General features: G+C 51.4%; 3 protein-coding genes across 8 annotated transcripts; 2 read left to right on the plus strand and 1 right to left on the minus strand.

The window, feature by feature from the left end:
- The first annotated feature begins 640 nt into the window (after positions 1-640).
- On the plus strand, positions 641-5,811 carry SPRING1 (SREBF pathway regulator in golgi 1). Of its 2 annotated transcripts, XM_079322340.1 has the most exons (6): positions 641-682; positions 900-1,095; positions 1,598-1,754; positions 3,458-3,609; positions 4,095-4,208; positions 5,103-5,811. In XM_079322340.1, exons 2-6 carry the CDS (start codon positions 985-987, stop codon positions 5,184-5,186), a joined length of 618 nt encoding a protein of 205 aa, XP_079178466.1. In that variant the 5' UTR covers positions 641-682; positions 900-984; the 3' UTR covers positions 5,187-5,811. The 2 variants fall into 2 exon arrangements, with proteins under 2 accessions (XP_079178466.1, XP_079178467.1); XM_079322341.1 differs by lacking the exon at positions 641-682 and having other exon boundaries at positions 4,098-4,208.
- Positions 5,812-7,070: 1,259 nt separating this feature from the next.
- LOC306810362 (uncharacterized protein C22orf15) lies at positions 7,071-12,342 on the plus strand. 3 transcript variants are annotated; one of them, XM_079322864.1, is made up of 6 exons: positions 7,071-7,139; positions 9,122-9,318; positions 10,322-10,408; positions 10,659-10,784; positions 11,009-11,083; positions 11,479-12,342. In XM_079322864.1, the coding sequence occupies exons 2-6, from the start codon at positions 9,294-9,296 to the stop codon at positions 11,628-11,630; spliced, it is 465 nt and encodes a 154-aa protein (XP_079178990.1). In that variant the 5' UTR covers positions 7,071-7,139; positions 9,122-9,293; the 3' UTR covers positions 11,631-12,342. The 3 variants fall into 3 exon arrangements, with proteins under 3 accessions (XP_079178990.1, XP_079178992.1, XP_079178991.1); XM_079322865.1 differs by lacking the exon at positions 7,071-7,139 and adding an exon at positions 7,327-7,445; XM_079322866.1 differs by lacking the exon at positions 10,322-10,408.
- Positions 7,373-11,390, minus strand: VPREB3 (V-set pre-B cell surrogate light chain 3; the record flags this gene model as incomplete). 3 transcript variants are annotated; one of them, XM_079322870.1, is made up of 2 exons in its annotated part: positions 11,103-11,390; positions 7,373-7,701 (listed from the first exon to the last, which is right to left on the minus strand). In XM_079322870.1, exons 1-2 carry the CDS (start codon positions 11,134-11,136, stop codon positions 7,373-7,375), a joined length of 363 nt encoding a protein of 120 aa, XP_079178996.1. In that variant the 5' UTR covers positions 11,137-11,390. The 3 variants fall into 3 exon arrangements, 2 of the variants coding, with proteins under 2 accessions (XP_079178996.1, XP_079178995.1); XM_079322869.1 differs by lacking the exon at positions 11,103-11,390 and adding an exon at positions 7,901-8,055; XR_013776444.1 differs by lacking the exon at positions 11,103-11,390 and adding an exon at positions 10,745-10,873 and having other exon boundaries at positions 7,565-7,701.
- Positions 12,343-12,480: the final 138 nt, after the last annotated feature.

The following is a 12,480-nucleotide window of genomic DNA, read 5'->3' on the forward strand; positions in this document are numbered from 1 at the left end:
ATAGATCTGTTAATGTATTCCTAAATATCCATCTATTAACACATTTATATACAAATAAACATATTTATATGTATAGGTATACATACATGTATATATATATACACACAGACATATCTATTAATATGGTTCTATAGACATAAATACATATATACGTATTTATATATATACAGTTACACACATATGCATGGTATAGATATGTAGATATACATGCATGTATATACATATATACACAGACATAGCTATTAACATGATTCTGTACATATACACAAATATATACATCTGTATATATACATGCACATATATCCATAGTGTATATATATATATACATATATATATATACACACACACATATATGTACACATATATATAAATATATATATATATGTTTTTATATAAAATAATACAATTCTACACACACACATACATATATGTACACGCACACAGACATAAGCCAGGCCTTTTCTTCCCATTAGATGGGGAGATTCCCGCTGGGACCCGTGGCGCAGTGCCCCGGCCCGGGCCCGCATCCCCGCGTACCCAGCGGCTCGGCCCGGTGCCGGCGCCGGTGTCGGTTCCCGGTGTCAGACGCGGTGCCGGTGCCGGTGCCGCCCCGCCCCGCGCACGCCCGGCCCCGGTTTCCGCCTGCTCCGCGCCGCGGGCGGAAGCGCTCGGGCCGCGCGGGGCCGCGCTCCGCTCGGAGCTCGGAGCCGCTCGGAGCCGCTCGCTCGGGCCGGGCTCCGCTCGGTGCTCGGAGCTCGGAGTCGCTCGCTCGGGCCGGGCTCCGCTCGGTGCTCGGAGCCGCTCGGAGCCGCTCGCTCGGGCCGGGCTCCGCTCGGTGCTCGGAGCTCGGAGCCGCTCGCTCGGGCCGGGCTCCGCTCGGTGCTCGGATCCGCTCGGAGCCGCTCGGAGCCGCTCGCTCGGGCCGGGCTCCGCTCTCCGGGCCCGCCGGCGATGCCGGCCCCGGGCTGAGCCCCCCGCCCGGCTATGCTGCCCTGCGGGGCCGTGCTCTGGCGCAGGCTGCTCAGGAAGCGATGGGTCCTCGGCGTCGTCTTCGGGCTCTCGCTCGTTTATTTCATCACCAGCACCTTCAAACAGGTCAGTGCCGGCCCCGGCCCCGACCCGCCCCGGCTGGGTTAAAACATCCCTTATCCCCCGGTACTTGTGTGCTGTCACCCAGCTCCTGGGCACTGCTGCCCTAAGAGGGACATTATAAATATTCAATAGACGCAAGAGTTTAAAACAGGAATGCCTGATTGCGTGTTGGACAGCAATAGTGGTTTGAACCAAAACTGGGGAGAAGAAAGTCTCCAATGGGTCGGTTGGTCTGTCTGTCTGTCTATCTCTGCAGTTATTTAATATAATATATATACTGCTTTTGTTGACTGATCCACAGTGAACTGGAATATCCTCACTTTACTGGACTGTGTATCTTCCTGTTGTGTATGGTATGAAGTAAGATACTACAAGTAGCAAATGGTTTGCACCACGGATGCTGGAGTTTCCTGTGCTGTGGAGTTTACAAGTACTGGGCATCTTTAATCCTGGGAAAGAACTGAAGTGGCAGAAGGAACTTGTGTGTTTCTGTTTTTCCTTGCAGGAGGAGAGGATGGTGAGAGATCGGAATCTGCTCCAAGTGCAGGAGCACGAGCAGCCCATCCTGTGGAAGGTGAAGTTCAGCTCGGGGAACAGCAGCCAGCTGAGCAACCAGTGCAGGAACTCTGTGCAGGGGAAGCTCCTCATTACAGATGAACTGGGTATAGTTGATGTTTGGTTGAGTTTATTCTGTGTAAGGCAGTGCTGAACTCTGCTTTGCTGTCTGACTGCTGGTGGCACTTTAATATAACAACTGTTCTTTATTAAGGCATTTTTACTGATCCTTGGCCTGTTCTGGCTGGCTGAATTTCACTGTGGCTGCAGACACTGCTGCTGTCATCCTGTGCACACCAGACTCAGACCCAGAGCTGTATGTGACTGTGGCCACCTTAAACTCAAAGAATTCCAGTTATTTCTGTGAAGAGCCCAGATGTTTAGTCCTGCTCAGTTTGCTGAGCTCTTCTGTGTGTCCCTGCAGTGTGCTCCTGCTATCAGGGGTGTTAGGGAGAACAGCTGAGCAAACCTTGGCCTGGTGTGCAGGCAGCTCAGGGTGGTGTAATTAGTGCTCAGTCACAGTTAACAAGCTCGTCTGACCCTTGTAAACCCAAGGTTATTAACCACTTCTTTTAAGTGGTAGAGGTTAAGGACACTTTCCTGCCCTGCACTGTGCTTGTTGCTTAGACCCTGAATCTTTCTTGGCCACAAATCCAGAAAGGTGGGTACAGAAAACCCCCTAGATCTTTTATGATTTGCATCAATATAAAATTTGGCACTGAGTTAGGCTTAGTGCCAGTACATAAGATCTTTAATATTTACAGATCTCTCACAGTCTAACACAGTGGTAGTACTGTCTCCATAAGGATATACACCATATTTCTAAGAATTAGAAATTAGAAATAGAATTAGAAATTCTGTTAAGAATTTCACTCAGCAATTAATATTATACTGCCCTGCATGGTTGAATCTGAGTCTCTTCATAATGAACTGAAAGAGAATTATCCAGACACAGACCCATTGAAAAAATGTGTGTCATGTGGTTTTTTTTCTAATATAATCAATGCCAATCCCATTCCCCCTTTCAAAATAAGGAACTATGCCCAAAAAACCTCAGAACTTAAATAATCTGCATTTAAATGCTCATAGTGTATATGCAGCACATATTAGAGTAGGATGTAATAGTTGTGCAGATAACACCAGGCTGTTTGAAATGCTGCTCTCCATTTCAAAGAATGGCTACACAGGACTGAGGGGATTCATAATCTACCAAATTGTAAAGTGGTGGGTGGTTTTGTACTATTTAATTACTGGTTTGATTTAGGTTTTTTCTGTTTTTACTTACAGTTAAGATTTAAAAATACACAAAGGAAATGGATTTGCTTGTGTTTGGAGTTGCTTGCTTATTAAATCTTATTAAAAAGTATGGAATGTTCAGCAACACTTCTAACTACCAGCTGGCAGTGAGTAAAATGGAGAGAGATTAGTTATAAAGTCTTTTAAACAGTTTAATAGAGAATTAAACCTGTATTACTTATACTTTTAACTTAGTAACTAAATTACTAAGATCCTTGGCGTGACACTAAGAAACTCCTATTTGAAACCATGAAGAAGAAGGATGATGAGAAACTACTCAAAATCCTTTATTTTTTCCCATACTTACATTATAAAAACCTTAAATTGAAAACCTTCACTATGTGAAAGCACACACTCCTATTTAACTAGAATAGTTAAACATCACCAAATAAATGATCCAACATCAAATGATGAACAAACCTGTTCTTAAGGCATGTGGTTCTTGCTGCAGATTTTCACAGCTGGTGCAGAAGGGTGTGCCTTGCCAGCTGTGACTCCTGCTGCTGTTTTGCAGGCTACATCTGTGAGAGGAAGGACCTGCAGGTGAATGGCTGCTGCAATGGGAACGTGGCCAGCACGAAGCTGTACAGCTGTGACAGCTGCCTGCCCAATGGCTGCTGCAGCATCTATGAGTACTGTGTGTCCTGCTGCCTGCAGCCCAGCAAGGTGAGGGCTCTCCTCCTGCTGCTTCCCAGCTCTTCTCAGCTTCCTCTGTGGCTCAAAGGGAGGAGCTTTTGCCTTAGAGGGACAGTTCTTCTTTTTCAAAAGATGAGGAAAGACTCCAATGAGCATAAGCTATATATAAAGCTTTAACAAAATTCATCCTTCCCACCTTTGGGAGGGAATACTGGGAGCCTGGCAGTGTTTCAGCTTCAGAGGAATTGCATTTGCTGAAGGGAGATGATTGCAGAAGAGTTACTCTAGCCAGTATTAGTTTTGCAATTGGCACTTCCCTGTATTCTGTGGGTTTCTCTCAGATTCTTGTCCTGCTGCTGGGGTTCTGAGGCATTAGCCTTTCAGTGCTTGCTAGAAATCCAAGTGGAGTTGCTTACTGTTCCTCTGATACCTGAGCTTTGTAGGTAGGGTGGGCTTTGACTGCTCCTTGCTGAAGCAGAGTGTTTGTGGTCTTGCCTTGTCTTTGCTGACTTTAGCAGCACCTCCTGGAGCGGTTCCTGAACCGGGCAGCCATGGCTTTCCAAAACCTCTTCATGGCAGTGGAGGATCACTTTGAGCTGTGTCTGGCCAAGTGTAGGACTTCATCACAGGTGAGGCACAAGCACATGAGCCCAAAAAAGTGCTCTTGGAAAATGGGGCTCAATCATGTGAATGGCTGGTGTGTAGTGTTTGTATTTTCATAAAAGTTGAAGCTATGGCTTGAAGGCAAAGCACATATTCAGAGCAGAACAAGTTTAGAGAAGAGGAACTTAACTAAAGAGTCTGAGTTCAATGACCAGTGAAGATCTTAGATGAGTTCTGGGGAAGATCTCACTAGGATGAAAATAGTGAGAGCTGTTTCAGTAGCCTCAGAATGCTCATTATTTTATGGTACCACTAACCACGTGCTGACAATCACCTGCATAGTAACTCTAAAACTGTGTTGTAATTTATTTGATTGTTAAGGACAAAGGTGAACTTCTGTTACCCTTGTGATTTTATTAGAAGTTTTGGTCTAAGCAAGCAGTGGCCCTTTTAGAAAGTGCTTTTGGCCATGTTTCATGTAGCCATAGGGATGGACTGCAAACAGAGGATAGAGTTCCAAGTGTCTCCAAAATTACTGGGATTTTTTACCCATAAAATCTGAACTCTGCCTTTTAACAAGAAAAATGCACACATCTTAAGTAGCAGCTTTATTGTGCTCTGCTTGCTTAGAATATTTGATGATACTGCTTAAACATATATAATTTTAATTTTATTTTAAATTAAATCTGTTCTCACCTACTTGGGAAGTCTCGTGAAAGGAGGTTCTGGTTCAACATTGCAGTGCTGTAATACAGCAACTGGCTCTTGTGTATGACAATGCAGAGTTCTTTGACTCCAAAGACACTCTGATGCATAGAAGAATTTGGGATTTTTTTTGGCTGTGGGTTTTGTGCCTCAGTGAAAGGATGCCTTGTTTCACTGTGTGTATATTGTTCAAGCTTCTCCTCCTTTCCTGGCAGAGTGTGCAGCATGAGAACACCTACAGAGACCCAATTGCCAAATACTGCTATGGAGAGTTCCCCCCAGAGCTCCTGCCAGTTTGAGAGCTGCAGATCTGAGCAGCAGAAGGAAGGAACTGGAGACTCAGATCCAAAAGAACAAGACAGCAGCTGGTGCTTTGCCAAAGCCTCAGTGTGAAAAGCTTGTCTTGTGTGTGGGAGCAAACCCAGAGGTGAAGTAAGGAACTTAAGTTCTTCAGGACTGAATCTTGCTTTCTTCAATTCATTATGCACCTGCTTTGGAGTGCTGGTACTGTGCTGCTGTGCCAGTGCATTCTTTGAATATTCCTCTAAATTTCAGGAATCATGGAGTCAATCTAGGCTATAGAACATCAAGGGGAAAATATCTAATGTGTCTTTGCAGCTTAAATGGAGGTTCAGTTGTGTCTCTGCAGTCCAGAGACTTTGCAGAGTGACTGCAGTAACTAGAGTTACTAATCCTTTCAGAGAGCAAAGCATCCCTGCTGTGCTGCTCTCTCTGGAACCCTTCTTGGCATGCATGGTGTACACTACATATGTAATTATGAATTATTCATCCATTTTATTGTGGGTCACTGGCTGAAAGTATGGATGCTTTGCATAGCTGGTTGTGCCTCTCAGTCCCTGCTTTGCTGTGTCAGCTAGAAGGGATAGTTTAGATCATGACTAAAATTGGTAGGGTTTCTTTTTCCTCCTTAGTCTAAAGGAATTGTATTGGGATTTGTCACTATAGTACTTATGTTCCTCTTAGTGAGTTTAATCCATTCAGAACTCCAATGGAGTTGTTCTGCCAAAGTCCCATAGCACAAGAGAAGAGCAGGGATCTGCCTAGGATGGGATGTTTGTTGTCTCTGAACACTTTCCTTGTTACTCTGCAGCAGTTTCCTCAGAGAGGAATCCAGTTTTGTGAGCAGCTCTCTGCTCTGCACTCGCTGACAGGGAGCAGGGAAGATTTGTTTGCTTGAACTTGTTCGGGCTTTGGTATTTCAAATGTACTTCACTCCTGGTTGTGCAGGAGGCAAAAGGGTGAATTGGTGTCTCCAGAGCACCTTTCCCTGAGCTGCCTGTGCCTTCCCACGCAGGATGGAGCCGACCCTGTTCCAATCCTTGGCATTTCTGGCAGATCCTGAAATGTTTTACATCTGCATCTCAGGAAGCAAACAGCACAGCTTGCTTCCAGCCCTTGGAGCTCCCTTACACCAAATTCAAGCTGATTCAACCTTTTACCAACAGGACTCAGTTACATGAAGACAAGAATTCATTGTTCCATGCTTGCTTTACACAATCCAGTGCCCAGCTCCTGCCACTGTACCTCAGGCAGTGGGGGAAGGAAGAGGGCAACATGCGGCCGGGAGTTCGGAATAAAAGGAGGCTGCGTCCTCCGAAATCTCGAGAGAGACCCACGGCGGTCTGGTGTAGAGGTCTCTGTTCCTTTTATTCGAATAAAGTTGCAGGACTGCTCTGTGGACAGTGGCTTTTCACTCACGAGCGGGGCAAAGCAGCAGCCCGCTCGCCGCCGTGCCCTGACACGCATTGAGGGAACCCGGAAGTGGCGCACAGGTTTTGCCTCCCCATGAGCCAATGGTAGCGCCGGGTGACCCTCACGTGACATTAACCGTCGCCGTTGGGTCCTAACGGCCGCTGCGCTCGCGGGCCGAGCCGCGCATGCGCAGTGCGGCCACACCGGCCGTTCCGAGGGGAGTTGGTGGGACGAGCGCTCATCCTTCCGTGCGGGAGCGGCCCCGCACCGCCTGCCCGGTACGGCTGGCCCGGAGCGCTCGGGAGCGGTGCGGGGGCACCAGGGGCTGCTCCAGGGTTCAGACACCCGGCCCGGAGCGCTCGGGAGCACCAGGGGCTGCTCCAGGGTTCAGACACCCGGACCCCTCGGGAGCGGTGCGGGGGCACCAGGAGCTCCTCCAGGGTTCAGAGACCCGGCCCGAGCCACAGCCCCCCCCGCCCGCCCTCCTGGCCCAGGTAGACACGACACGAGCCGCGGGGTGAAGGTTTATTTATTACCGGGTGAGCCAAGCTCTGCGGAAGCCCCAGGCAGGTGGAGGCCGCCCCGTGCCAGGTGCTGGGAGAGCCCCGGGCGGCGGAGCCCTGCATCCTCTCTAATGCCCCATGGAGGGGACAAAGGTTTCTGCCCTTCTCAGCACTGCCCAAGCACGCAAAGATGGATTTTCCCCAGCCCTCCCAGGGCTGCTGGTCGCCCTGCTGCCAAGGAAAGCGCGGAAAGCTTCAGCCCCCCCGTTTCAGAGCCATTTGAAGGCAGGTGCCAGGGAGCAGTAGTAGGTGCCGTTGTCGTCCTGGCAGGCAGAAGCGATGGTGAGGATGCAGGAGTTGCTGGCCAGGTCTTTGGCGGCCGAGAAGCGGTCGGGAGTCTGGGCAGCCCTGTGCTTGTCTCGCTCGGAGTTGTAATAGAGCAGGTAGCTGAGGGAGCGGCCCGGGCGCTGCCGGTACCAGGAGATGCCGAAGTGGCTGATGTTGTACTGGGGGCTCAGCGTGCACAGCAGCCGAGCGCTCTGCCCGGGCAGCACGGACACGGACGGGGGCTGGGTCAGCACGGGCTCAGCCCTGGAAGCTGCACACACCACCAAGGGGGCAGTTAATGATGGAGCCATGTCCCCCGTCAGCCTCAGCCCCCCTGAGGTAGCGCCATTACCCAACCGCCATCCTGCTCATCGCATCACACAGCCCAGAGCAGAACACCCAACTCAAACCAACCCCCTCGGACAGCCCAGGCCTGCCCACCACCCTGCAGTGCCCCAGGCAGAGCTTACCTGTGCCCAGCATCCCCACCAGCAGCAGGAGTGTGAAGCCCAGGGCCATGGCAGGAGGCAGAGGGAGGGAGGCTGTTTCAGAGAGGCTCTGGGGTGCTGCACAAACCCTGGGAGCTATGCCTCAGCACTGGGGGGGGTGTATGTAAATGACACAGGGGACACAAGGGCTGCTTGCTCTGCTGCAGCTGGGCTTCAGGGACAGGCTGGGAGCCACCCACCTTCACCCCAGCCCATTTCCTTCAGCTGCACCAGCACACCCACAGCCCATCCATACCCTGGGCACTGGGGTGGCATCACTGATCATCTCTATTTGTTGATGGGAGGAGCAGAGAGGTTTCCCAGGCACGCAGGAGGCCAGGAGCATGAGCCACACCATGCCAACACTGGGGGCCACCGAGAACAGAAGATGGCAGGCAGCTGTCCTATCACAGGAGCAACATCAGGAAAGTTGCTGCTCCCTCACTGTGACAGGAATGCCTTGGCAGGGTCTCAGCACAGCTTGCAGCTGGGAGCTGCTGAGGGTGCTGCCATGGAGCAGCAGCCATGGTGGCTGCTGAGGTGTGTCCCCAGGGGCAGGGCAGAGGTGGCTGCAGCACAGCTGGGCCCTGCTGCGGAAGGACAGCAGCCGTTACAGCCCCAGCTCAGTGGGCGTGAAGCCACTGCTGCCTGTGACACCTGTCACAGCCCAGGGACACTGTGTCACACAGCCACCAGCCCAGGCTGTCCTCAGCACTGAGGGCAGCAGGCTCTTCTCATGTGCCTCCTGCTCAGCCCTGCCAGTGCCACCTCATCACCATCCAGGGACAGCCACTCCCTGCCCTCTGCAGCACCACAGAGGCCCCAAGGCAGAGATTTGCCCCTGCAGGTATCAGCAGATTGTGTTTCATGCAGCCAGGCCCCTGAGCTCTTACAGGTATGAGCACACTGCAGGTGCAGCTCCAACACTCCCCAGATCCTGCAAAGTGGTGGCAAGATGAACACAAGGGGAGGAGTGTCATATGTACACCTTGTCCCAGGCTCTGAGCAGGGTGAGCAAATGTGGCACCACCACAGCCCAGATGAGCTGCAGGACAAATGAGGGGAGGAATGGAGCAGGAAATACCACGAGACTACAAAAAGTCTGAAATTCAGAGCACCTGAGACCACATGGAGCAGGCAGCTTTCCCAACGGGCAGTTGTTTAGCTCAGGCCTTGCTCTACCTCCCTTGTCTCCCCCCGCAGGAGGCTCGAGGATCTGCAGGGGCCATTCACTGTTGCTGGGCAATCTGGCTATGGAAACCACAACAGCGTCAGTGGGAAATTAGCCCGTGTGTCCTGGGCTCTCCAACAGCTCCCAACGCTGCCTGCAGGAAGGGACCCAGCCCTACAGCCCTGCCCAGGGCACAGCAGCACCATGTTTGCCACAGTGAGATTCGGAGGTAGGTGGGGAAAGCCTCAGCCCTGCAGCCAGCCTGGGCCACCCCCACAAGGGGCAGGGAGGGACACAGCACCTGGTGAACAGCAATGCCCAGTGCTTAGGGAACAGAGAGCTCTGCTGTGCCCCCACCTGCTTTAAAAAAGGGAGATCTATTACACCCTACACTCCAAATCATGGAGGAAAACCACTCCAGCAGATCTGAGTTAATGACAGGGATGAGTTCCTAGCCTGGCAACTCTGGGAAATCACTGGAGGGGCCCTGCTTATCTAGACACAACCAGAAGAGCCATGGGGCACAAATGCCAGCTGCTAGCAGAGCTCCTCTGTTTTGGGCTGTGTGGGAAGGGTTCCCTGGCTCAAATCCTGGCTCTCAGTTTCAGAGAGCAGGTATTTGTGAGAAGGACTGAGCAGCCCCTATCCTGACCTCACCCAGCTGGCTGAAGGCCTTGGCCTGGCCCCAGGCACTCGTGGCTGAAGCCATCAGACACACACAGTTCCTAAGCCTTTGCTCCCTCTGCTATTTGAATTGGATCCCCAGCTCTGACTGCTGACGTGTGGCAGCCCTGGGGGATTTCTCAATTGTCACAAACTCGGTCAGAGTTCATGGCCAAAATATCCCTGGGTGACTCAGCCACAATCTCCTGCTCTTTCCCTTGTGACTGGGACCAGCTTGTAGAAGGACACTGGCAAGGACCAGGGCTCACTGCTTTTTCCTATTCATGCTTGAAACAAAGTTGAAGGACAGAGACACTTCATCAATCAGAACCATTTTCCCCAAATCACAGCACTCATCTCCTCTTGGCCTGGGGCACTCAGCACCCACTACCAGCAGCCATGGCTGTAATGCAGCTGCTCAAAGCCCTGCTGATGCCCCATGGGGATCCTGCCTTTGCTGGCCACAGTGGGCACCTCTAAGCCACCTGCTGTGCCTCCTGCCATGCCCCTGTGGTCCCCGGGTTTGGGGTGACCCCACTCCTATCTCAGCTCTCATTCCCTGTCTGCAGCTGACTGCCAAATCATGGTGAACCTGCTCTGCTGCATCCAGACCCTCATGAGCCACCTGATGTGGAAGTGTCAGTGCAGGCCTGAAGGTACGAGTGCTCTGGGCTCTGGTCACTGAGGGACTGCCACAGACCAACAGCAGAGGGTAACAGATGGGTCACCTGGGGGTCACAGAACAGCCCAAAACACAGGGAAAGGGACAGCAAACCTCCCACTCCCAAGATCTCAATAGATTCTGGTCGAACTTGACTTGATGAGGAAAATACCTCTAAAGGCCACAGGCTCATGTTGGCCACACAGGGGCACCCTGGGCTTCCTTTATCACATCTCTCCCTCTAGACTGCATTGATCTTGTGGATGAAAAGGGCTCCCTGATGAACCTGAGCCAAGTGGAAGATCCTGCATCTGAATATGCCAGTAAATACCTGCAGGGAAGGCAGCGCTACATCCTCATCAGAGTTGTCCGTGAGTTCCAGACAGCACAGCTCAGCCTCTGGGCCAGGAGGGGTCTGCTCTGGGGAGGGAGGTCTGGAGAGGTTGGAGCTCAGAAGGCAGCTTGGATGAAGAGCTGGAGCTGAGCCTCTGTTTGTCCAAGGGCTCCAGAGTAGAAGGAGCTTTTCCACCTGCCCCAGTCACAAGCCTTCAGTTCACAGCCAGGAGAGACTAATCAATTTCTCCCATGCTGACAGGAGAAGAAAACTCTGAAGCCACCTCCTATGAATCTTTGCTAGAGGATCTGGGGAAACACTACCCAGACCTACCAGGTAAGAGTCAGGCACCCACCTCGCCTCCACAGAGGAGTCAGGGGTGTAGGCATGACTCCTGTTCCCACTTCAGGCCTCTCCTCTGATCCCCCTGTGCTCCTTCAGGGCTGTGGGCAGCAAGTGAATTTGGATACCAAGGGAGGGGCAAGCAGAACTGCTGTGCAGGACCCCTCCCAGTTAAGAGGGACACCCAAACCAGGCAGAGGCCTACCCAGCTCGTCCCCTTGGCAAAGAGGGTCATCTCCTTGGGACAAACAGGGAGGGAAGGACATCAGGAGAAATTGGAAATCCCTCAAGTGTCTCTCCCAGGCTGGCAGTGCCTTGCTCAGCATGTAATGGGCAAGTAACCAACACAGCAGAAAACACAACTCTCTAAGGGCTTGCTTACTCCACAGATCAGCTGGAGCAGCTTTCAGGAAAGATCCCACAAACAATCCAGCGCAAGAAGAGCTCCTTGACAACTGCTCAGCCCCAAGCCACCCCCCAAACCAAGAGCAGGGCCTTACACAGCAAGAGGGGCTTGGAATCCAAGAACAACCCAAAATAAGGAACACACCCATTACCAGTCACACAGCCTCCACCAGGGCCCAAACACCTGCCCAGGTACTTATTCCCAGCACAGGAAGAGTCCCCTGCTACTGAGCCCCTCTTTCTAGGATCCCCTGCCCCTCCCAGAGCTGCACCCTGACAAACCAGGCACTCCCAGCATCCTCTTGCTTCAAGGGCTCTCACATTCCTATGGCATGGCCTGCAACCCCCAGAGACAAGAACCTGCACCTCCTTCCCACCCCCCTGCAGTGTCACTGACAGGTCTGCTTCCCACTGCACCACTCTGGAGTGGCCCTGCAGGGACTGCCCACTGCAGCCACAGGAAAAGCTGCTCCAGAGACAGCCAGCCCCCACAACTGCACAAACAGCATTTTGCCAAGATGGCTCCAAGGCAGAACACACCTGCTGCAGGTGCTGCTGACAGTTCTGCTTAACAGCTTCACCCAGAAAAAACACACCAACAGTCTAATACACTTATTTCTTAAATGAAGTTAAGAATTTTGGAATGGTTCCTCTCTGCTCACACAGGACAGCTCAGCACATGGAGCACTTGGGTTTTCAATCTCTGGCATTTACTTTTTCCCTTGGCTGTCTCTCAAGAGAACATAGGACACCCCTGATAAGGCCAGGCACAGCTCAGGACATCTCTACCAAGAACTTAAGACTGTGACATTTAGAAGGGGCAGAACTTTAAACACCAGACTCCACCATCTGCCACCCAGACTTTGATTTCCTCATAGATTCCGGCAAGGGGCAGAAAACTTGTCCTTTATTCAACACACAAGAGATCAAAAGGTGAAAAGACCCATTCTGCCATGAAAAACACATCAGTTAAGCACTTAAAAATG

The sequence above is a fragment of the Erithacus rubecula genome, assembly GCF_903797595.1.
Source record: "Erithacus rubecula genome assembly, chromosome: 19".
Lineage (NCBI taxonomy): Eukaryota > Metazoa > Chordata > Aves > Passeriformes > Muscicapidae > Erithacus > Erithacus rubecula.